General features: G+C 37.3%; 1 protein-coding gene across 3 annotated transcripts; it reads right to left on the bottom strand.

Annotated features, from left to right (window-relative positions):
- Positions 1–1,117: 1,117 nt before the first annotated feature.
- LOC129739719 (uncharacterized) lies at positions 1,118–24,805 on the bottom strand. 3 transcript variants are annotated; one of them, XM_055731225.1, is made up of 13 exons: positions 24,741–24,759; positions 24,591–24,686; positions 24,446–24,526; positions 24,049–24,364; positions 6,794–6,885; positions 6,493–6,735; positions 6,181–6,433; positions 5,903–6,100; positions 5,592–5,844; positions 5,347–5,521; positions 1,955–2,289; positions 1,796–1,887; positions 1,118–1,734 (listed from the first exon to the last, which is right to left on the bottom strand). In XM_055731225.1, exons 2-13 carry the CDS (start codon positions 24,655–24,657, stop codon positions 1,164–1,166), a joined length of 2,676 nt encoding a protein of 891 aa, XP_055587200.1. In that variant the 5' UTR covers positions 24,658–24,686; positions 24,741–24,759; the 3' UTR covers positions 1,118–1,163. The 3 variants fall into 3 exon arrangements, with proteins under 3 accessions (XP_055587200.1, XP_055587199.1, XP_055587201.1); XM_055731224.1 differs by having other exon boundaries at positions 24,591–24,805; XM_055731226.1 differs by having other exon boundaries at positions 6,803–6,885; positions 24,591–24,803.
- Between the last annotated feature and the right edge of the window lie 499 nt (positions 24,806–25,304).

Raw genomic sequence — 25,304 nt, 5'->3', positions numbered from 1 at the left:
CCCGGGTTTTTAAAGTAAAGTGGTCAAATAAAGCAAATTAATGTCTAAATGAGGCCTAATTGTTTGTGCTTGTTTTATAACATTTTTTTGGTAGTTTGAACAGAAATTTAAACGCTGCACGTTAGTCCGATAAAAAAATTAAAATTTTAGGTAGTTTTGATCACATTCCTAATTTTTTTTTTCATGTTAGGTATTTTAGGTATTTTAAAATTTGTGCAAATTTGTTCAGCCAAACCAATGCGAGAAATACAGACCCCGTTCGATTTTGGCAACATTCGATTTTGGCAACATCCAAAAAATACGGTTTTTTTTTGTAACTTTTTTATTTTTTATTTTCATTTCAAATTAATCAAAATAAATGTAAAACGTAATATTAGCATACAATTTTTCGATTTGGCTTATTTATAATAGTTTTAAACTGTAAAAACACGAAATTTTCCATGTTTTACTGCTTAAAACTAATGTAATTGGGCCAAATTGAAAAATTTTATACTAATATAAGGTTTTACATCAATTTTGAATAATTTTCAATAAAAATTAGAAATAAAAAAGTGATAAAAAAAACCGTTAGATTTTGGCAACATTCGATTTTGGCAACATAAAATTTACGGGCGTGTTGCCAAAAACGAACGGGGTCTGTACTGCAATACTAACTCTAGGGGGGGGGGGGGGGGGGCGCTTAACCTATATTATAATGAAACTACTCGAGATATTTTAAGGGGGGGCCCTAATTATGTACCTGTTATATTAAATATTTAAATTCCTATTTTCATTTTCTTGTACCTAGTTTCCTAGAGCTTGAAGAAGTATGATTAAAGTAATGTTTATATTTTAGTTTTATGTATTTATTTATATTTTAGTTTTCTATTTATTTATTTTTATTTATTTTTATTTATTTATTTTTATTTATTTTTATTATTCATTTTTATTTATTTATTTTTATTTATTTTTATTATTTATTTTTATTTGTTTATTTTTATTATTTATTTATTTTTAGTTTTAAGGGGCAATTGGCTTCCCCCTTAACACGGCCTTGCGGAAAACGGATATTTAGTTTCCGGAGATGACAATGGTGGAGATTCTTCAACAATGGCCGGAATTTAATTCATCTGTGGTATGATTTTGGTGAATGGTTTAATCTAGTCATGTTTGTTTGCCTATTGTTAATTTCGATAAATAGAGTACTTGATCCAACTGATTGATTGACTTATTCTGGTGAATATTCCTATATTTTGTTTTTCACATCCGTTTGAGTGACTGTAAATACCTACTAAATATGTAACTTCTGTTTCATATAAACCATAGGCATAATAATTATATAATCCGCTTCCTGTATCATGACATATCATGGATTTGCTATCGTCCCGACCCTGTGATTGGTCGTAGACAACGCAAAGCTCTGAGCTTGTAACGTTTACTCTGTGATCTTGCTCACAATGTTTCTGATACAAAGGATAGGTTGGAATTCTGGAGAATGTTTGATTTTCCTTGCTGTCATCCTCAAATCTAACCAGTTCCAGAAGAAACGGTACATGCGAGTGGTTCTGCCACAGGCAAGCTGGAATGATCTCTCCGGTGACGATTATCGGCTCGAGAAGTTTGACCAATGCAACATTGTTGGTATATGAGGCCTGCCTATACTTCGGATGAGTGATGACCTTGGCAATTGGAAACCTTTGCTGATAAGTACCATTAGGACCAACGAACGCCTTCAGATCTTGCGCTTTCGATAATCTAGGGTTTTGACAAATCATTAGTTTGATGTCAATCATGAATAGTTCGAAAACCTTGTTACCTCTCGTAGCAACTGGCAGATGTTAGTAGAAAATCTCTGGCAATCAAAGTAGCATCGCATGTTGAATTCAAGGACTCGGACGCTATCATTCCCTGCAATAAAATAATGAGTTTTTACAATACACTACATCGCTTGTATCATTATTCATTAAGAAATTACCGCAGAAGTCATTCTACCCTTCCTCAAACTGTAAGGTGATTTGTTTTTACGGAATTCGCTGTACATCTCCGGACAGTTTTCAATTTCTTGTATACGAGACTTGAGATCTTCACTTTGTCGTTCCTCATCATTGGGCATAGAATTCTGTTGACTGCAACAAACTAAACTTTCGTCACCCTCGAAGGCACATGTTACGGTGGACAGATCGGTTATCTTTCCGCTCGAAACCTCCTGCTTGATACCGGGACATTCCGAAAGTGGCAGACAAATTCCCACTGGAACCTGCCCAGTCGTACATTCGTCTCCATAGTACACGTCGGTGTCGTTGTACTTCACTGGAAGAGATTTAGACAATTTCACAAATTATTTAACAAATAATGAAGGTTTAGGACTACTTGAGATCAGAGCTATAAATGGTGATGATTACCCAATCAGAAGAGAAATACAAAATTATATCAAGATGAGATATTTTTATACTCACTTTTTTTCCTATCCAAATGAAATATAATTTAGTACTCGTAGGATGTTAAAATGTAGCAAATTATTGCAAAAAGAACATACAGGAATAACTAAATTATGTCACCCCTTGATAGCATTATATCAAGATTTTAATCAGATAAGATTAAGACCACAAAAATATAAAAATGTTTGCTTTCTTTTTTTTTGTTTCGATTATAGTCGTTTTACCATTTTTATGGCATTCGCGACTTTATCAACGTTGCAGTTGGCGGATCGTTATTGAAGAACTTATCCGGTACAACTGTGTTCGATGTTTACTCTTGGGCTCGAACTCGCGGACATCGGCTCAGGAGACAACAGACTTGCCAACTAAGCTATATCGCAAGCCCTATTTGCTTTCCATTTAGTGCTTTTGTATGCAATATTCCATTGCCTCTTGCCTTGTACTCAAACTTCCATGTATTGTTTCAAATTGGAACAACTCTCGAAAAGTTTGGGTACAGCCAGAAGATTCGAACCACCACATGTCGGATAAGAGGCGCGCACGCTACCACAGAACTATAGCTGATGCATTGGAATGAGGGCTACAAAATTCCAATTAAAGTTTTTGATGCAGGCAAATTGAGGCAGAAAAAAAAGAATTGTTCGTATCAAAGATGGTATATAAATAATTTTTTTCGAATCTTTTTTTTGTTTCGATTATAGTCGTTTTAACATCTTCATGTCATTCGCGACTTATATCAACGACTCAGTTGGCGGACAGTAATTGAAAAACATAACCGGTACAACTGTGTTCGATGTTTACTCACGGACATCGGCTCAGGAAGCAACTGACTTGCCAACTGAGCCATATCACAAGCCGATTTTTTTTTTCAAATCGAAAAAATGAAAATGTTGATATCCAAGCTATATCTGAGTTAGAAAATAATATTTCGTTGAGATGGGCTTATGTAAAATTTTTGATATGCTCCCCTGATCGGGTAACAATACAACTGACATTGAACGAAAATGCCAGATCGATATTACCATACCTTCTTGAATCAAAAGCATGCCATCATAACACGCGGTTATTCAGTCTAGAGCGTTTTCGTCGATAGCTTCAACGCATTCCCAATCTTTTTCTTAACTGTAGTGAAGGAGCCTGTTGCTGAGATTTAGCGACTATGAGAATATCAATAAACAGCTGCCTGCGGAATATCTTCCGCGCTTGGTGGCATGGCAACTGGAACTCGAATGAGGAACTACATCGCCGGTGTCATCAAAGGGCGCTAGAAATCGAGATTCGGGCGCTAGATTAGAATCCAGAAGGTCATCGAAGAAGAGGCAGACCCAGAAACTCGTGGCGGCAAAGCAAGCCGCTGAAATCCGAACTGACGAAAATCTTGACTGGGACCAGGTGAAGACGCTGGCTCCGGATCGTGAACAGTAGAGGTTTTTTACCACGGCCCTATGCACCGGAGGATCGGCGCGGAATCATTAAGTAAGTAAGTAAGAATATCAATGTGCTACAGTGTTCGTGATCCACTTTTTAAAGTCTTCAATTGTCACAAAAAATGGGTACCGTGAAATTAAGCAAAATTCGTGATTGCATATATGCAACAACAAAATAAAAAAGGCGGGAGATTCCTTGCCCTTTGGTAAAAGGTTGTGGTTCGTTTTGTGGGCTATCTAGTTACCATCTCGACTGTTAAATAATAATATGGAAATTGCGCTGTTGCCAGGTCAGATGAGTGTTGTTTTTATTAGTGAATGGAAAGTTTTGGCTGGATGCATGGTATCCTCATAAAGGTCCCGAAGAAATGAGACCTGACAGAGTGCGGTAACTGGCGAGGCATAACGTTGATCTGTACAACCCTCAAAGTACTCTGCAAAGTGATCCCGTACAGGATCCAGGAGAAAAAAGACGCTACACTCCAACGGCAACAAGCTGGATTCCGATCCGGACGATCATGACGATTGCTCGCCCAAACACAACCGGACCTGCAGAGCAAACTCTACGACCTCACCGAAAGCTCCAAGGCAGCAGGTCTCAACACAGTAAATCCTTCCAATTTCGTGGTAGCTGGACAACAGGTTGAGAAAGTGGAGTGCTTCCTCCCGGATCAGAAAGGCCCGATTTGCGTTTGTGGATCTCCGGGACATCTGACGGTCACGCCAGATCTCTCTACGAACGAAAATCCGAATCTTCAACTAAAACGTTAAATCCGTATTGATGTACGGGTGTGAAACTTGGTGCACATATACGGTGACGACACGAAAACTGCAAGTATTTGTAAATCGCTGAGATCTCAAATGAGGAACTACATCGCCGGCATCATCAAAGGGCGCTAGAAATCGAGATTCGGGAACTTAAGTGGAGATGGATTGGTCACACGATACGAAGAGATGAGAACGAGATTTGCAAAGAGGCGCTTGAATGGAATCCAGAGGAACATCGAAGGAGAGGCAGACCTACAAACACGTGGCCTAGCCGCCGAAACCCGAAATGTCGACGAGAATCTTGACTGGGACCAAGTGAAGACGCTGGCTCCGGATCGTCAACAGTGGTGGTCTTTTACCACGGCCCTATGCGCCGGAGAATCGACGTGGGACCATTAAGTGAGATTGAGTGAGTGTTCACATACTCTATGTTGCATGTGTTTCATTGATGTTTTCCAAGTGAAATCGGAAATTGGGAAGTATGAAAAGAACCACCGGAAATGGATAAATCTTGTGTGTGCCGCCCCCGGCTGAAGATTCATTTTGCTACGATTATGTCAAGTTATCATTCATCAATTTTATCTGCCAAATACCTACATATATTTCCCCCCAATTTTTTTTTATCTGAAACAGGTTCTCATTTTGGCAGCTCGTTCAAGTTTCGATTTTATTAGTTGTACTGTACTAGATCTTCTCTCTTGTTGGAAAATTTATAAACGACTATTCAGACCTACCATTTTCGTTGAAAACAATGCTGTCGATCCAATTAATGTAAGGTTCTACTTTGGTGTAGACGTTAGGGGTATTGAAGCCGCAGTTTTCTCCACGGCTGTTGACGCCAAAGACGTAGTCGTATATGTAGGAATCGAACACCCAAAGCTCGCGTGACATCGCTGATCCATGGTTTGACTGAAAATGAAACACAAATAATTTAAAAAAAAACCTCCAACTATTTACAGTGTTACTTTTCGAGGCATACCAAACAAGATCCTGGAACGACGACTGCATCATCTCCGACACATATTTCTCTAGCCGCATGATTCAACGGGCAGTTTTCCACTATTCTTGTATTCAAGTATAACTCAGCTTGACGTGTATCCTTCAAAAGGTTCTCCACGCGTTCTTCGAAATATTCGATAGCCGCTTTTGGACCGTGCCCGTTGGTTTGAAACCTATTTATCTTGATCTGGTCTTGAGTCCACAGACAGGCAGGTTTAAAGTATTCTCCAAATCTAAAATTGAGAAAGCCAAAAGTTGTTGCGCAAAAATTCAAACATTCCATTGAGCTACTTGAATTCGTTAGGATCGAGCAGAAGAAGGGCGACATCGTTTTCATTTGAGACATTGCTGTACTCTGGATGAATGTAGATTTGAGTAACATACGCCTCCTCCAAATACTGCTCTTGTTCAACGACTAGAGTGTCTGATCCTTCAATAGAGTTTGGAACAAAACTCCACTTTTGGTTCATACGAACCGTAAGAGATACGCTGTTTGAACAAGAATAAATAAGTTAGAATGGACATCATCCTACAAGATTCAACATATCATCCGCCGAAAAGATACAAACTTCTTCAAAGGTGCCAAACAGCTGGCCGCCGTTAGGACATACTGTCGGTGGATGAGTGTTCCGTAGCAGTGATAAGTAATAACCGACTCTTTGACCGGATCTTCGACGTAATATCCGATCGATACTTTGTATCGGTCTGTCCTCGAGTCGGAAACATAAGCGTTTTGTAACTGGATGGATTGAAACGTATCTGAGCTGCTTGTTACAGTACGCTCTTCGTAGTCTCTGAATTTGTAATACCGCAACGCACAATCTGAATTAAACAGAAAATTATTTCATTTGTTTATATGAAACACATCGTTCATCAATCACCTATTGCATTCATTTTGTAGCCTGTTTTTTCTTCAATCCATCCAACGTAGTCGGAAACCTTCAGAATCGATCCATCATTGCCATAACCGAAAAGAACCACAAAGGGATGTTGTCGATAGTTCGAAATAGCTTGAATTTGGAGGAAACCATTGTTGGTTGATGCGATCTTACGAGTGAAACACTCGCTACGTTCAGCTAGAGGACATTTCAAAATGTCTCGCGTCAAACTACTGTTTCTGTTGTCTGCAAAAAAGAAGGAAATAGATTTTACCCAAAAATAGGTGTGTCATAAGGAAAGTACTATTTTTACCCCACGATATGTGTTGCACTGTTGGGAATCCTGTGTCGATTGACAATGTCCAAAAACAGGCTGGAGTTATTAGACTGGTGATGCTAAAGATAATCAAAAATTGAACAAAATAATCAATGATGATAAAAAAAATATAAACATCCAGTATCCGATACCGATTGTGAAGAATTTAACAGCTGGTTTAAAGCTGTCCAGAACACAGAATAAGCCTTAGTCCATATTTTTAATCACTACCTGCATTATTCTACCAAAAGCTCTACTGCTTAAATCAAGGGAAACAAATACCATACACACACAAAAGAAAATCAACGACACTCTCCGATCAGGCCCAAATTTGGCATGAGATCTTGTACTAGGCCAAAGATCAACGCATAACATTTCACAGGTTTTAGTTGTCGCATACAAAGTTGGAGTAGTCTAGTGTGAACTTATTCTTCACCTTTTATTTGCAACAAAGTGGAACAAAAACGCTATTGTTTATTATATTAGTATCATCTGACAAAGGTGGGAGTCTGAATGAATAAAACTTAAATCTAGGTTTACATAAATCGTTTTCTAGTTTCTTAGTCGTTCACTCATGCTATGCTCAATCCGTTGTTTGAAAGTTGCAATGGACACATTAAAATCGAATAGGGTATAATTACGGAGGAAGCATATTTTTGCGGCACGAAGGGGGTCGTTACTGCCATAGCGCGTACTTCGTGGTTCCAATGAGAGCCAGTCTCGATTACGAAGGGTTCGTTCTGGAGCATAAATGTTACAACGGGAAAGCAGCCATGAGCAGTCAATTTCATTTCTCAAGATCTTTGCCACGAACAGTGATCGACCAATGGAATGACGATCCGCCAGCGTATGGAGTCCAAGCAGAGCACATCGTTGTGGATAAGGCGGTAGATTTAACGGGTTTTCCCAAGGTAGTTCACGGAGAGCATACCGCACAAATCGCCGTTGAATTGCTTCGAAACGCGCAACCCACAAAGCCTCAAACGGCCACCATACCAGATTCGCAGATTCCAATATCGATCGAACCAGGCAGCAATACAAAGCTCGTAGGCAGACGGGATCGGTGAATTCTGTACTCAGGCGTATAATGAATCCCAGCATCCTGTTGGCCTTCTCGAGTACCACAGAGTAATGGGGCTTAAAAGTCATATGACGGTCCAATAAAACTCCAAGATCCTTTATCTGATCCACACGTTGCAGTGACTCACCCAGTATGCTGTATTCATATATGAATTGATGTTTCCTCCGACCGAATGTAATAACACAACACTTAGCAACGCTTAAAACCAGTAAATTATCAGCACACCAGTTCACAACCATGTCCAGGAAGCCTTGTAACTCGTAACAATCAGCTAAACTGTTTATGACCAAAAATATTTTTAGGTCATCCGCATACAGGAGAACTCCACAGCCAATCAGAAGCAAATTAATGTCATTACAGAACATTGTAAACAACAGAGGGCCCAAGTTGCTACCTTGTGGAACCCCAGACTTTGGAATAAAATCAGGAGATTCTGCAGAACCAATTCTGACAGCTAAACGGCGATTCGTAAGATAACTTTTTATCCAAGCACATAGTCGTTCAGAACATCCCAAACGTTGCAATTTTTTCAGGAGAATATCGTGATTCACTGAATCGAATGCAGCCGAAATATCAGTATAAATTGCATCAATTTGCTTTCCGACATCCATTTGTGATATGCAATATGATGTAAAAACTGTCAAATTCGTGGTTACCGAACGTTTAGGGAAAATTCCGTGCTGATTTTCAGAGATCCAGTTCCGACAAGCTGAGAAAATAACATCGTTTACGATCCTCTCTAATACCTTCGAGCAGGCAGCTAGTGATGTGACACCACGGTAGATGAGAATATTTTGCTTATCACCTTTTTTATAGACTGGGCTCATAAACGATCTTTTCCAGAGGTCGGGGAATTTTTGCTGTTCTAGGGACCGGTTAAAGATGTGAGTAAGTGGTTTCACTAAAAGAGTACGACACTTCTTAAGAACGCACGCCGGAATTCCATTCTGTCCGGCTGATGTAGTATACTTCAGTTTACCAATGGCTTCAAGAACCATTTCCTCGCTTATAGAAAAAAAATACAGATTCAACACATCTATGGGTAACCGTGTGACGGCTGCGAAAATTTGATCAGCAGTTGGCGATAGATCAGAGAAAACACTGGAGAAGTGCATCGCGAAGAGGTTACATTTTTCGGCAGAAGACGTGGCAATTCTATCATTTAGTTGGAGTACCGCAGGCAGACCGGATACCTTCCGTTTTGAGTTGACAAATTTCCAGAACTTTTTCGGATTGCGGCGAAGCTCCCTTTGCGTATGAGCAACATAGCGTCGATAGCAAAAACGGTTGAAACTGCGATATTTTCTTGTAGCAACGTTCAATTCCATTTTAGTGAAAGGGCACCTGGAGCTAGTGAACTTTCTAAGTAATTTAGAACGTAACTGTTTTAACCGCTTTAGGCGTCCATTACTCCAGGGAGGTCGAAGAGGAGGTCGCACCAAGGGTACTGAGTTGTTAAAAACATCATCCAAAATTGAGCTGAATACTCTCACGGCAATATCAACGTCCGTACAATTGAGGAAATCCGTCCAATCGATTTCAGAGAGGACTTGATTCATCGTGTCAAAATCTGCGCGATTGAAGTTGCGTGCTGAAGTATCGAACGCCTCATCAAAAACGATAGGGTTTGGAAAAGAGATATCAAAATTGAACGGAGGATGGTACGTGTCAATCGGAACAACGGCATCGATGGCCTCAGTGACCGAGCTTATTGAGATAGAATCGTCCGTAAAAACCAAGTCCAGCGTTCGGTTTTGCGAATTGCGTAGAGAGTTTCTTTGATCCATTCCATTCAGTTGCATTCCATCCAAAATTGATGCACTAGCCGATGTTAATACTGAAGTAGAGTCAATCACCATACTGTTACTGTTACCACGAATCCACGTCAATTGCGGTTGGTTGAAGTCACCAAGAAGAATAACGCTGCACAAAGGATGTTGCAATCTAACTTCAGATAAGCTATCAACATGCTGATCGATAATTGATCCATCTTGACTTTTTTCCGGTGGAATATATGCTGTACCAATTAAAAACGAACTATGAGCATGAGAAACTTTCACCCACAAGGCTTCTATGCAATTGGTATTAGTCCAAGTAACCAATGATGCGCTGAGCTTATTTAACACCGCTATAAGTACTCCGCCACCCCTGCTACGACGACTATTGACACTACTTCTGTCACAACGAAATACATTATAATCTGAGCCGAACAGCTGACTAGACGGTACTGAAGAATCGAGCCAGGTTTCGGTGAATGAGTAGATTTCGTAGCCGAGCTCTGATGTAGCAACGAAGCACTCACAAATCTTTGATTTCAAACCACGCACGTTCTGGTAATACAGGCGCAGCGCGTCAGATGAATTGGATGCGTCAATTGGGCGTGTTTTGCGATGGTCAATAGGGCGAGAGCTGCAAATTGAGGGGCAGTCATTGAACACAGCGGGAGAAGGAGAAGGGTACTTGCCTGAAAGCACGGGCTGGAGAGCCCCGTTGCCTTCTTCGAACACAGGGCCGGGACGACTGTTGACACTGGCTGGAAACTGCGCGACTGTGACGAAGGGCTTGGGGGCCTCCATTGTGCTAAGTTCGTTGCATCCCGGTGATCCAATCAGCAAATTTTCAGCAAAATTTCCATTTGGGCAAACATCCAAATTATCGAAAGGTACTGTCGAACTCGACGCACACGGTTCGGGACTAGAAGGCAGAGGTGTATGACTTGATGGAATACATAAAACCGAAGGATACTTGCCATTAAATGGCAATTGGAAGCCTCCCCCAGAACCACCTGACCGATAAACGGGACGACTTGAAGCAGGAACAGTCAGTCGTTGGTGGTCCGGGTAAAGAACTTCCCAATTGCTTTGAGTGGTGCGTCCCGAATTCCAGTTAAAAAACGCCGAGTTAGCATCGATATCTGAACAGCTGTTAGCGGTAGGCTGCAGTATAAGGCTGGCATCAGCTCCGAAGCGTGCATCATTAGGTATGAAAAACGCACAATCCGAGGCACATGTGAAGCTGGAAGGCATAAACGCGTCACTGGGAGAAAAACTTGAAACAGATGTATACTTGCCATAGCATGGCAATTGGAAGCCTCCCTCTGAACCACCTGACCGATTAACGGGACGACTTGCAGCAGGAACAGTCGGTCGTTGGTGGCCAGAGTAGAGAACTTCCGAATTGGCATGAATGATGCGTCCCGGAATCAAAATGTGGTTTTCTGATGGCTGGTTACTGTTATTGCTGAGGACCGCGAAACTGCTTCGAGCTGTAATCCACGAATTCCCGGAAATACAATCCTTTTGGCCAAGAATCAGGATTCATGGCTTTTGATTTTAGATCCGGTGATAGGCCGACTTTAAATGATATAAAACGGTAGTTGCTAATATCATTTTCTTTTGGAACCAGTTTAACAACATTCGCATCCTCCACACCAAGGTTGGCATGGACCATTGCCTTGACAGCATCTTCAGTGACGTCAGGTTTGATGCGTGACAAGTAAATCCAGAGCAACTTGGGGTTTTCGTCATCACAAAGTGGAACGGATACCAAATCGTTTGAAGCATTTCTGGACCCAAGTTGACACGGCTCAGTCGAAACAGCATCAGGGACCCGAATTCGCTTCATTGGACGCCTTAGCTCAATGGGCGTGGACGTGGGCGTTGACTTATTCCACAGAGGGGTACGGATCGGTTTCGGAGCAAGCTGCTGGATGTCTGAACGCAACTCGGTTATTGCGTTTGTGAGTTGCGCAATTGCGTTTGTTTCAGCAGAAGCATTAAATGCCATCGAACGGAAACTAGGATTTGAAATAATCGCTGCACAGTCATCACAGAACCAGAAAACATTATTGGACGTAGTATCAATTTGTCTGGCCAAACTTTTAGACAATCCAGTGCACGCGATGTTGTAGTAACTTTTCATTTAATATTAAATTTTGTTTCTCTCTGAAAGGACGCTCGACGTTCCTTCCCAAAATTCGTTAACTGAATGACGCATTAAAATGAATGCAACACGCCAGAAGATTAAACACATGCTTTTTCATTTATACCTTCTCATTCACCGCCAGCGAACACGATGCCAACAACAGTCGTCTCGCTCCCACCTCATATTTCTATTGATAAGTTCACGCACAAATTTCGCAAGAGAGTCAGACTTTCAACGTTCCATATTATCTCTCGGAGCGACCACTCGGCTCTCAACTTTCTGTTCCTTTTTTCCGGTTACACACTAATACTGTTCTGGTCATTTATTAAAATATACAGAACTCATTTTATGATTCATTCAGCTACTGTATACTACATTCGCTCCTATCTCTACTCTAACGAAAAGGGTGAAATTTAAAAGGTATCAAATTCTTCAGGAATTTCGTTAATCCATGAATGATACAAATACGTTAAAACGAATAAATTATGAAAAAAATCCTGATTGAGACCTTGGACAGAGCTTAGCTGTTCTATTCAGATTTTGGGAACTTATGTTATTTTTTTTTTCAAATTTTATGATATTAACAAATCTAATTCTAAACTAATTGAGAGTTAATCGAAGTATCTCTAACTGTTTCCACTCTGCTCTTTTAGAAAAATTAACAAATTAACTCCTGGATTGTCCTCGAAAACTAACGTTAAAATAAAGGTTAGATTTTACGTAACTCTTGCAGCCGCAATAATTTGTTTTCCGATTCTGGACCTGTCACAGAAGACTTTTGTCTTTCTCTCATTAAAATGTATTTGTGATCTCTCTACTGTACCAAATTCCATTCAATTGACGCAAATTGTTCGTCCTTTGATAAAAACCTTTTTTTTTATTACACCTAGTCCCCTTGTCTGCCAATCCTACATTCCACTTATCGTAATCCAATTTTTCAATTAACGATAGTTTCAATTCAATAACGTTTTATTTTCATCAGCTTACTGTCGCAAAACAAGTTTTAAAATAGTGTTTCCCTAATTACACTTTATCATCATTGCAGGGAAATTAATTTGTGACCTCTCGAACACAATTTTTTTACTTAAATTTATAAGATTCGTAAAATTTTAGTGACTTCTCAAACAAAGTGATCTGAACTTGACATATCTTAAGTCATATGATTATTCATCATTAAAATTTCATCTCTTTTGCTCCTATCAAATTTTGTTTGTGACCTTCGCACAAGTTCTGACTCCTCGCAAGTCTGCTTTGAATTATAATAATTATAATTTTATAAATTTAACATCAAGCTTGTCATATTCTCAAAAATTAAACTAGACTTGTCCTGTTGCAAGTCTCGACGAAGTCTTCATTTTATCGATCCATCCATCGATCAACATTTTCCATCGGTAAAAAATTTGATTGATCATCGTTCGAATAACCTTTCAATTTACATAAAATTTAGTTCATTAAAGATATATTTTCTTCTTAACCTATAGTTCAAATTATTCAAGATAAATTACGATATATCCAACATGAAAACAGATAGATTAGCGAGAAATGGAATTGATGACACTATGCAAATACACAAATTAACCATAGTTACGATGCTGCTAATTTAAGTAAGAATAAGGTAATTCATAAATGGCAAAATTAATGGTTTAATATCAATGAAAACAAATTAATAAAAATGTATCCATTTCGTACAATCCAAACTGGACTTGACCTCTAAAAGTTCTTTTCAGTCACTATAGATTAAATCATTTTCATTTATAAGAAATTTGGTTTGTGACCTTCGAATAATCCAAACTCTTGACTTTTCGCACGTCTTTTTTTTTACTCATTTCACAGACTTGGCCTAAAGCAAGCTTTTTTTTGCTAGGTCATTGTTTCATTGACTTTTTATTTATGTAAAATTTAGTTTGTGACCTTCGCACAATCCAAACTTAACTTGACCCTTTCCCAAGTCTTCTTTTTACTCATTATCATTTCCATACTTTTCCATTCATATCAATATGGTTGTGACCTTCGCACTACCCAAACTGATCTTGGCCTCTCGCAAATCTTCCTTTGATAGATCAACGATTCATCAACTTCCAAATTTTGTATAAAATTTGGTTTGTGACCTTCGCACAATCCAAACTTAACTTGACCTTTCGTAAGTCTTCTTTTTACTCATTATCATTTCAATACTTTTCCATTTATATCATATTTGGTTTGTGACCTTCGCACAATCTAAACTGGACTTGACCTTTCGCAAGTCTTCTTTTTAACTCATTATCATTTCAATTAATTTCCATTCCTATCAAATTAAATTTGTGACCTTCGCACAATCCAAACTGGACTTGACCTCTCGCGAGTCTTTTTTACTCATTATCATTTCAATACTTTTCCATTCATATCAAATTTGGTTTGTGATCTTCGAACAATCCAAACTGGACTTGACCTCTCACAACTCTTCTATTGACATATCAACTTTTAATTAACTTTTCCATTAGTGTAAAATATGATTTGTGACCTTCGCACAATCCAAACTTGACTTGACTTCTTGCAAGTCTTCCTTTACTCATTATCATTTCAATACTTTTCCTTTCATATCAATATGGTTTGTGACCTTCGTTCAATCCAAACTGATCTTGACGCAAGTCTTCTTTTGATAGATTAACTTTTCATTGACTTTTCCATTTGTGTAAAATTTGGTTTGTGATCTTCGCACAATCCAAACTGGACTTCACCTCTCGCAAGTCTTCTGTTTACTCATTAACATTTCAATACTTTTCCATTCATAACAAATTACAATTGTGACCTTCGCACAATCCAAACTGAACTTGAGCTCTCGCAAGTCTTCTTTTGATAGATCAACGAATCATTAACTTTTTCATTTTGGTAAAATTCGGTTTGTGACCTTCGCACAATCCAAACTGGACTTGACCTTTCGCAAGTCTTCTTTTGATAGATCAACTTTTTCCATTTATGTAAAATTTGGATTGTGACATTCGCACAATCCAAACTAGACTTGACCTCTCGCAAGTTTTCTTTTGAACGATCAACGATTCATTCACTTTTTCATTTTTGTAAAATTTGGTTTGCGACCTTCGCACAATCCAAACTGGACTTGACCTCTCGCAAGTCCTCTTTTGATAGATCAACAATTCATTAACTTTTCCATTTTTGTAAAACTGGACTTGACCTCTCGCAAGTCTTCTTTTACTCATTATCATTTCAATACTTTTCCATTCATATCAAATTTGGTTTGTGACCTTCGCACAATCAAAACTGAACTTGACCTCTCGCAAGTCTTCTTTTTATAGATCAACGATTCATTAACTTTTTCATTTTTGTAAAATTTGGTTTGTGACCTTCGCACAATTCAAACTGGACTTGACCTCTCGCAAGTCTTCTTTGACTCATTATCATTTCAATACTTTTCCATTCATATTAAATTTGGTTTGTGACCTTCGCACAATCCAAACTGGACTTGACCTCTCGCAAGTCTTCTTTGACTCATTATCATTTCAATACTTTTCCATTCATATTAAATTTGGTTTGTGACCTTCGCACAATCCAAACTGGACTTGACCTCCCGCAAGTCTTCTTTTGATAGATCAACTTTTAATTAACTTTTCCATTTATGTAAAATTTGGTTTGTGACCTTCGCACAATCCAAACTGGACTTGACCTCTCGCAAGTCTTCTTTGACTCATTATCATTTCAATACTTTTCCATTCATATTAAATTTGGTTTGTGACCTTCGCACAATCCAATCTGGACTTGACCTCTCGCAAGTCTTCTTTTTATAGATCAACTTTTAATTAACTTTTCCATTTATGTAAAATTTGGTTTGTGACCTTCGCACAATCCAAACTGGACTTGATCTCTCGCAAGTCTTCTTTTACTCATTATCATTTCAATACTTTTCCATTTATATTAAATTTGGTTTGTGACCTTCGCACAATCCAAACTGGACTTGACCTCTCGCAAGTCTTCTTTTGATAGATCAACTTTTTGTTAACTTTTCCATTTATGTAAAATTTGGTTTGTGACCTTCGCACAATCCAAACTGGACTTGACCTCTCGCAAGTCTTCTTTTACTCATTATCATTTCAATACTTTTCCATTCATATTAAATTTGGTTTGTGACCTTCGCACAATCCAAACTGGACTTGACCTCTCGCAAGTCTTCTTTTGATAGATCAACTTTTTGTTAACTTTTCCATTTATGTAAAATTTGGTTTGTGACCTCCGCACAATCCAAACTGGACTTGACCTCTCGCAAATCTTCTTTTACTCATTATCATTTCAATACTTTTCCATTCATATTAAATTTGGTTTGTGATCTTCGCACAATCCAAACTGAACTTGAGCTCTCGCAAATCTTCTTTTGATAGATCAACTTTTAATAAACTTTTCTATTTATGTAAAATTTGTTTTGTGACCTTTGCACAATCCAAACTGTACTTGGCCTCTCGCAAGTCTTCGTTTTACGCATTACTAGTATCATTTCAATACTTTTCCATTCATATCAAATTTGGATTGTGACCTTCGCACGATCCAAACTTAACTTTACCTCTCGTAAGTCTTCTTGTGATAAATCAACGTTTCATTAACTTTTTAATTTTTGTAAAATTTGGTTTGTGACCTTTGCACTATCGAAATTGGCTTGGTCTCTCGCAAGTTTAGTTTTGATTTATCATTTTTTAATGGATTACCAGATTTATATCAAAATAAGGTTGTCATGTTTACACATTCAAATTTGGCCGTGAATTTCTAAATTCAAACTTGGTATATGACTTCTCACATTTTACCATTTTATTAGGTTGTTGCATCTTCTAAACGAGCTATCAGTAAATCACAACACACTTCCAATTGATTCGTTAAATTTTGTTCACAATCTTTTTTTGTGAATTTTTGTTTGAAAACTTTTCACAATTAAACAATTATTTTTGTTTTTGATATATTTTTAGAACCACCCTTTTCCATTTTGACCAATAAAGTTTTGATATATTTAGTTTATTAAAAGTATTAACGACCATATGATCTCGACTATTGAAGTTCACCTTGCTTGAGAAACGAGGTGAATAAACTTTTCCTTCAAAAGATCCCTCACGACTTCAGATTCCCATTTTTTCTACGCCTGCAATTATAGCATTACATTTTCACTTACAGGTTGAAATAAACTGGTATTAAATCAAAATGGTATTCGACTTTGACAGGCTTAGTACAACAATTATCTCCAATTATACAAAAGGTCAAATAGAACAGAAGTTTTATCCAATTTGGTGCGCACATAAATCGATTTTAACGATTTTTTCAACAAATATAAACTCATCTTTTTTCAATACATTTAACTCATTCAACTCAGCTATGAATTCATTTGAAAAAATATCCAGATATTTTCATAAACAGATCGACACTTTGAAACATTGTTTTCTCACTATAAAGTTATTTTTAAATATTTTCTTCCATCCGCGGCAATATTAAAATTAATTAAGATCGCTTACCGTTTATTCGCCTACAATCGCCTCCCTTCTGTCAAAGAGCACATTCCACTTCAGCTTCTGAAACATCAGTCCTCAACCCATCCAAAACTTACCTACGTCCGTTCATTTATAACCGCTTTCATGTCCCCCAGTTACACTTTTTTTTAATGCAAAACCGTCCTTCGACCCCCTTTTCGTCTCGTTTCAAGAAGAACGAACATCGAGTCCACCCATGCAAATAAATCTGTTCACCATTTCGCAATAGAAAAAATCGTCCTCTTCCTTCTTTGCACCGGAAACACTACGCAACACAATATTTCTTCCCACGATTAAGGGCAGTTTCTTCCCATTTCTTTCTTGATTCCTAAAATTTATTTTATACTCTATGCATCAGACACTTTTACATTGTTCATTTACACTTAAATCCATTTATATTTCACTACCGCCTGCGCCATTGTAGTAACTTTTCATTTAATATTAAATTTTGTTTCTCTCTGAAAGGACGCTCGACGTTCCTTCCCAAAATTCGTTAACTGAATGACGCATTAAAATGAATGCAACACGCCAGAAGATTAAACACATGCTTTTTCATTTATACCTTCTCATTCACCGCCAGCGAACACGATGCCAACAACAGTCGTCTCGCTCCCACCTCATATTTCTATTGATAAGTTCACGCACAAATTTCGCAAGAGAGTCAGACTTTCAACGTTCCATATTATCTCTCGGAGCGACCACTCGGCTCTCAACTTTCTGTTCCTTTTTTCCGGTTACACACTAATACTGTTCTGGTCATTTATTAAAATATACAGAACTCATTTTATGATTCATTCAGCTACTGTATACTACAGATGTGAAATCGCTTGCTGCAGACTCCTTTGCAAGCGATTTGCTCGATACCAGTGATAGCTTCACGGCAAGTCGAGCAGTGCTGTTCCATTGCGCCTTCAGTTATGCAATTGACTTCGCAGAAAAAACTGATGGTTCCACAAAATTTCCGGCAGATGTCGCTTCAATCGGAAAAATCGAGCTGGGGTGTTTACACTAACGTCCTTTGTAAACAAACGGTACTTTCAATAACCGAAACTTTTAGCACGATTTATCACTATTTTTCTTCCTTTCAGCACGTGTACTCGAATTGCTTCGAGTTTTATGGGGGGTTCTCGTGACGAAGGAATCGAACGACCGAATTTAAAGCAGCAGAAAAAACATAAAAACGGGTGATTTAAAGCTGTCGAATTATCTTATGCTTTACATTCACAGAGACACAGACACATACATGTTTCGATCCATGGCCATTAACAGGTTATGTGTTAATAAGATAGACTTAGTTTCAGTTTATAAATTTGTATACCTTACATGATATTTTACTACTTTTCAAATGCTTAATTGCTTTAGCAAATGTAAATTAAATACCTAAACAATGTTTAAAGTTTACTCAATCATCGGGTTGAACTGATCATAAGCCGGACAAATATCAAATATCAAATTCTTCTTTTGTCAATCCAATCAAACCACCCCCCTTCCCCTTCTAATTTTTCGAAAACCTTGAAGGGAGGAATAAGTCAAGTTTGAATTATTTTTTTTTTAAATTTCGATAAGTTTCTCAAACACCCAAAAAATTACAAAAGCAAAAAACAAACTGTTACAGATGGGAGTTTCATCCCCTTTTGTAGTCTTGATTTTTTTAATGTTTGATGAACAAAATTCTCGATTTAAGGAGTGTACTCGAAATAAATGTAACACTTTGTTTTGTGAAGAGCTTTTGAATGTGTGGATGGCTTACGTATTGGAACTTGTCAACCTTTACATATCCACAGGGACGCTACGACAACATCAGTTCATCAGTGTACCATCTTTTTAATTTGGATATGTGTAAACGTAGATTTAAATTAGGATTAAGCAGTATTTCTTAGTTTTTAAGTTATAGTCCCTACTATATCCCAACCAGAGACGAACTAAATAAACTATAAAGAGCTTGGAATCATTCCAAAACTCGAATTATTAATTTTAAGTATGGTCATTTCATCCGAAGGAGACATGATACCAGAAAGAAGAAAAGGTATGGTCATTAACACGTGCAGCGAATCTGTAGCTGAATTTTGTACCTGGGACTAGATTTCAAAGATTTGACATCAGTTTTTAGTCAAGATTGTTACCATCGAATAACTTTACTTAATCATCAAAATTTGATTTAAAATTGAAAATTTTGAATGTAGAGTAGAAAACTTCGCTTACATTTGATGGACCCTCATGGGGGGGGGGGTTTAACCCCTCCCCCCTTTCTACGGCTATGTATCAAAATAAAGGGTAACGGACCAATTTTGGACCGTTTTAGAAAGTGTATTTCCTGATATAAAAAGTATATGTTACAATTTTTAACTCCTTCAACCGTTCATTGCGAAGATCCAGGCTTATTCTATCGAAACATTTCTTCGTTTGTTGCAATATAGCAAGATTTAAGCCTAAAGACGCGTTTCTTCGATCTTTACTCAGGTCGGTATTTTGAACCACCAAGTTTCATTTTTGGTCCACCCTCTGGACCTACTTTGAACCACTCTTGTACAAAATTTTTTTTTTAAATTTTGCTATATTTAGGGGAGATGAGGGCATAACGAGCACCCATGGCATAATAAGCACTCCTTTTTTCTACATAAGTACGTATTTTCTTAAACAAATTTTCATAAGGACTTGTTTCGTACTACCTATAGTATTAATTTTTCACCAAAAAAGAAATATCCTTTTCATCTTTACAGAAATATTAAATAATAACCAGCTAGGTTCTCAAATGACGAAAATATTATAATTTTTGAGCACCACCAAATAAGCTTTTATGATCTTTATATCATCTTGATCTGAAATGTACGCAATTCAACATGATCTACACATTGTTTCTGAATTTTCAACATCATAAAATTTTTGATTTTTCACTTTAATCAATTTTAAAACGCGTTTTTACTTTAATTTGTTCACTGGAGGCGAACAGAGCACTATCAATGAAGGCATAATGAGCGTTTTCTGCCGGGGAATCTAGCAGCGAATTCAACTCGATGAAGTCAACTGAATAATAGAGCTACAGCTTGACTTGTTTCGTCTGTCGACTTGATCTATTGGTAAGGTGTCGGAGAGGTAATCAGTAGACTCGAGTTCGATTCCTGTTCGAGGAGATTTTTTTTGCACATACCATTCATGATTGATTTTTTTTTATTGTTACATTATACGGCTAATAGCAACAAAGCATCATCCGTCAAACAAAACACCAGAAACATAATGTATGAGAATGTGTTAATTCTTTGAATTCTACAAACAGACCTAGATTATTTTGTTATTGCTTTGTTTGATGAATCTACGCCTAACCGTTTAGTGCAATCATGATCATGAATGATAAATGAAAAAAAAAATCACCTCCACCAGGAATCGAACTCGAGCCTACTTATTACCTCTCCGACATCTAACCAATAGGCGAAATCGTCAGACGATACACGCTAAGCTGTAGCTCTATTATTCAATTGACTTCATCGAGTCGAATTCGCTGCTAGATTCCCCGGCAGAAAACGCTCATTATGCCTTCATTAATGGTGCTCATACTGCCTCGGCGGGTTTCTCATTATGCCTCTACAGTGACTGGTTTTCAGCTTTCGGCAAAAATTTTTAAAATGGATTTTAAAACGATTTTATCTACTTTTTCAAGTTTCATCTAATTAGGCAATAGACTATTTGACTGTCTGAACACGAAACAATGATGTACTTCACATATTACAGCTGTTCTCTATGGTTAAATAAGCATTTTCCTTAAGGTGGTCATTATGCTCTCATCTCCCCTACGACAGAGATTGATGCGCAATTATTCGAATATTCCAGTTAATCATTTCCTTTCTTATTCTTGTAGTCAGGTTTTGTTCGTTCGATAAGAATAGAGTAAAAGCAATGAGTGAAGAATTTTGAACCCCGGTGTGAAGATGGTTCAAGAAATTTAAGATTCAATTTGGGTGGAAATTTCCTAAAAATATCGTTCAAATTTCCCGAATATTCCAAAATTGGAAAAAATGAACAATAAGATAACTTCTATAACTTTTTTCTCAGAAGTCCAAATGGCTCGCGATCTTCGGGAAAGTTGAGCATTGAATTAAACCCTTCAATCTTTGTAATGTTCTACAGTTTTACCTAACGAGTGCACCTGTTGATCAAATGGATATTAACCTATTTGCCAAACTTATCTCGAAAACAAGAGGTGTTAGAAAAAAAGCAATTAACAGTTAGGTAAACTAAATGCGTTTAAAGGCGAGATTGGAAACGAACGATAAAAAGCTACAAATATGTCAAATATTTTGAACCGATAATGTACTGACTTTTAGTTCTTTAGCCCCTGTGTTTAAAAAAATATTTGAAAAAAACAGTTTAAAAATTGTTTCCTAAACGATATAGTTTTTCGTAGAACTGAAATTGTATGTAATCATAAAACGAAATTGTCAATTTTAGCGAAAAAAATAAATTTGATTTTTAATACTGGTAAAAAAAAGATAAGCAAGTTGATTGCCACTAGAATAAGGTTGCCAGAATTTTTTCCACTCCCATCCGGGCCTAGCAATTCCGGGCATTTTTTCAAAAAAACCTGGCAAAATCCGGGCATGGATTTCAATTTTTCAAATCCAAAAACCGGGCAAAATTGAGGTGTTATTATACATAAAAGCAAAGAAAAAATGCAAAAAAATGAAATTAATATTTCATTAATGTAATTGCAGACTTCCAAAAACTTTTTGGAACACTTAAATATTTGAAGGTTTATAAAAGTAAATCAGCGAAAATATTTGAAACAACCGTTGAAAATTTCCATACCGTTAATCGATTTCGCTGAAACTTACTCAAAAACTTTGATTTTTTTTGGTTTCTTTGTGAAAATTGTGAAAAAATCCGGGCAATATCCGGACTTTTTTCACGATATCCGGGCAACCGGGCTGGACCGGACTTTCTCGAAATTTTGCATCAAATATCCGGGCAAACCCGGATAGAACCGGGCAATCTGGCAAGCTTACACTAGAAGTCCTACGCTTCTGAAGCGCCTATTGGATAATTTATCGTCCCAATTGAAAATTTGACTGCAAATTAAAATTTCTTACCAAAACGGCTGTTCGAATAACCTTTTTTTTGTTTTTTGAACATTTCAACGGAGTGGACAAATTTGAAAATTGAAAGGTTTACCGACTAGGAAAAGTTCTAAATTTAAATATAAGTTCAAGCTTTTCCATGTAGTTTGTAACGGTTTTTCCCGATTTGGGGATCAATTTCTTTATTAGACGGTATACCAAAAACCACTAAGCATATTTATCATCACAAAAATTGCACATGTGTACATTACATTACCTACTAGTAGTTTCACTGAAATTTTTTTCAATTTCCATCCATATATTAGAAAGTTATTCACAAAATAAAGTAATTATTCTCGAATACATTCCCTATATGGGTTGTGCAATGGGGATAGTATGAAATTCCGTACAAATAATTCCATTTTAAAAGATTCTGTCTTATTTTTAATATACACAGTAAAATTTTGCCTAGATTTCCAGCAAAAAAATTGCTGGAAAAATCCAGCAATCCAATTTTTGCTGGAAACCAGCAAACATTCTTCATCTTGCTGATTTTTCCAGCATTTGATCTGCGTTGCTGAAAAACCAGCAATCGGTCTGTCAAACTCGAATTTGTTTTTGTTTTGGCTAGTTATTTTTCGCTGCGCGCGAAAAGTGTAAGTTTGTTTTTCGTGTCTGCAACGGTCACCAAATTTAATTTCAATTGAGATTGCTGGATTTCCAGCAATTGAGTTTACTAATCGTTTTCAGCAATTTGAGCTGGAAATTTTGCTTGAAAACGGGAGAAAAACCAGCAAAATAAAATTTGCTGTGTACCCCCCGCGATGTTCCAACGCCGTGTGATAATAGAAGGATTCCAAATTTGTTCAGGCATATTTGATTTTAGCACTTGATTTACTGTCAGAATATAACTTGAATGTAATAGCACTGACCATACTGACTGGACATTCGATTTCGTTTTCTGGATAATTTTTCCAACAGTACGCAATGTCGATTCCAGAGTGCGCATCGATCGATTTGAAGAATTGCTATCGCAGTTAGGAAATGCCACCCAACTTTAAAAATAAAGCACGCAATTTCTACGATAAAATCGGGCAAAACAGGACCATTTTTCCTACAGGGCATTTTTTGTCAATTTTTTCAGGTTCGCCACCTACCGTCGGTATTGCGAACCTGCAAAATCTGATAACAAAAAATTAGACAGAAAATGGTTGAAGTTTTGTTCTAAGTGTCATGTCAGTGTGGTCAGTGGTAATAGTAAAAAGAATAATAAAGAAATCTTTAAAAAAATTAAAAAGTAAAAACGGACTGGATTAAAAAAAAAGTATTTCCTTATTTTTTCTCCACATTTCGTCATAAGTGTTCAAATGCGTGACTTTGAAATTCGAAAGATTTTAGTATAGCAATGTTTTACATTAAATTCGATATTTGTTAAATCAAAATTTAAATTATAACTGAGATGTGCAGTCTGTTAGCTGGGATTGGTGAGGTGTTTCTAAGTTTATATCCTCCTTCATCTGACTTCAAACTTTCAATACTGAAACTGAACCTAGCATATTATAATTAAGATTTTATCATGTTTTCAGTTTGCATCATTTAAATCCAATAAACGATGAGTAAGCCGCTTCAAACAAATTTTATTCTCAGACACCATGGTGAGGTGTGATAATCATATGGTAAATGTTGACTTACATGAGTTTTGCTTTCAGCCGAAGCAATGCCAAGTTTAGACTGGGATGGACCATGGAAGACTCAATCTGTCCGCGGGGGAAAGACGAATTGGCGAAGAAACCAACTTCCGTGGGTGATTTTGAACTGCACTGTTTGGTGGTCAAAATGTGAAACTCATCAACGATGACCCCGATGCATGTTTCGGAATCCGACGGCTCAGCATCGCCGTTATTGAACAATCGAACTACATGCGAAAAGGTCCTATCCTTGTAAACTTCTCCAGCGATGGAACTCGCTAGACCTTGTTTTGCATAAGGGTAGAATGTGAATGGACAATCTATGGAAAATAATGATAAGAAATCAGAACTATGTAGATAATCGGTACAGTATAGGACTAGAATTGTTCTCAGCATTTTACCTCTCACGCTTTGTTCGTCATTCGGCATCAACGGATTCAGTGTGACAGTTTGAGAATGCGGCACCGATTCCGGCATCAGTTCTGCGACATTGAAACGATCAAAACGGTATTAACAAATTCAATGAAATTCTCAATAATTACTCACCCGCATTTACTGGAGTTCCTAGAAAAATACAAACCGCAAAAGCGGCAATCCCCAGTAACCAGTTCATTGATCGAGGTTCGAAGACCAAATAGATCTCTATAGAAATATCACTTAGTTTTTGGAACCTGTTTGTTACTCAAGCGCACTGACCTTGTCAAAGTCGATCTTCTCTGGACAAACTTCGAATGGCTACTGAACGCGAGCGAGATGATCCTCAAGCTAGTGTAATTTTGTTGCTGATCCGTTGGCTAAGCTCATAAATATACGAACTGATAGTAAACAAAAAGACAAAACCGAATGGGTTTTTCACTAGTGAAGCTTGTTTTGGTTTGATACACCACTTAGTTTCATACGTGGGAAATCAACTTCCAGTTTTTTTGCTGATTTATATCCATAATTTTAAGGGTTTAACCAAAGTACTAGTTCGATTAGACGGAAAGTTGCTAGATGATAGATAGTCAATTTTTGGTCTTTTAAAAATTTCAGAATTACTTCAGTTACCGTTCTGGAACGAAACTATTCATATTTGGAAACAATAGAACAGAATATAGAAGACAAATGATAGATTGATAACCTCTCAATCATATAATTGTTATTAAAGAAATTCATAAGCGAAAAATCCAACATCAATGTAAAAAAAAACTATACCCACACAGCAAATTTTGTTTTGCTGGAAATTTTGCTGGTTCATGTCCCGCTGGTTTTCCAGCAAAA

Source organism: Uranotaenia lowii, chromosome 1, assembly GCF_029784155.1.
Source record: "Uranotaenia lowii strain MFRU-FL chromosome 1, ASM2978415v1, whole genome shotgun sequence".
NCBI classification, from domain to species: domain Eukaryota; kingdom Metazoa; phylum Arthropoda; class Insecta; order Diptera; family Culicidae; genus Uranotaenia; species Uranotaenia lowii.
Note: the sequence above shows the minus strand (reverse complement) of the source record. Positions and strands in the feature narration are given on the sequence as shown.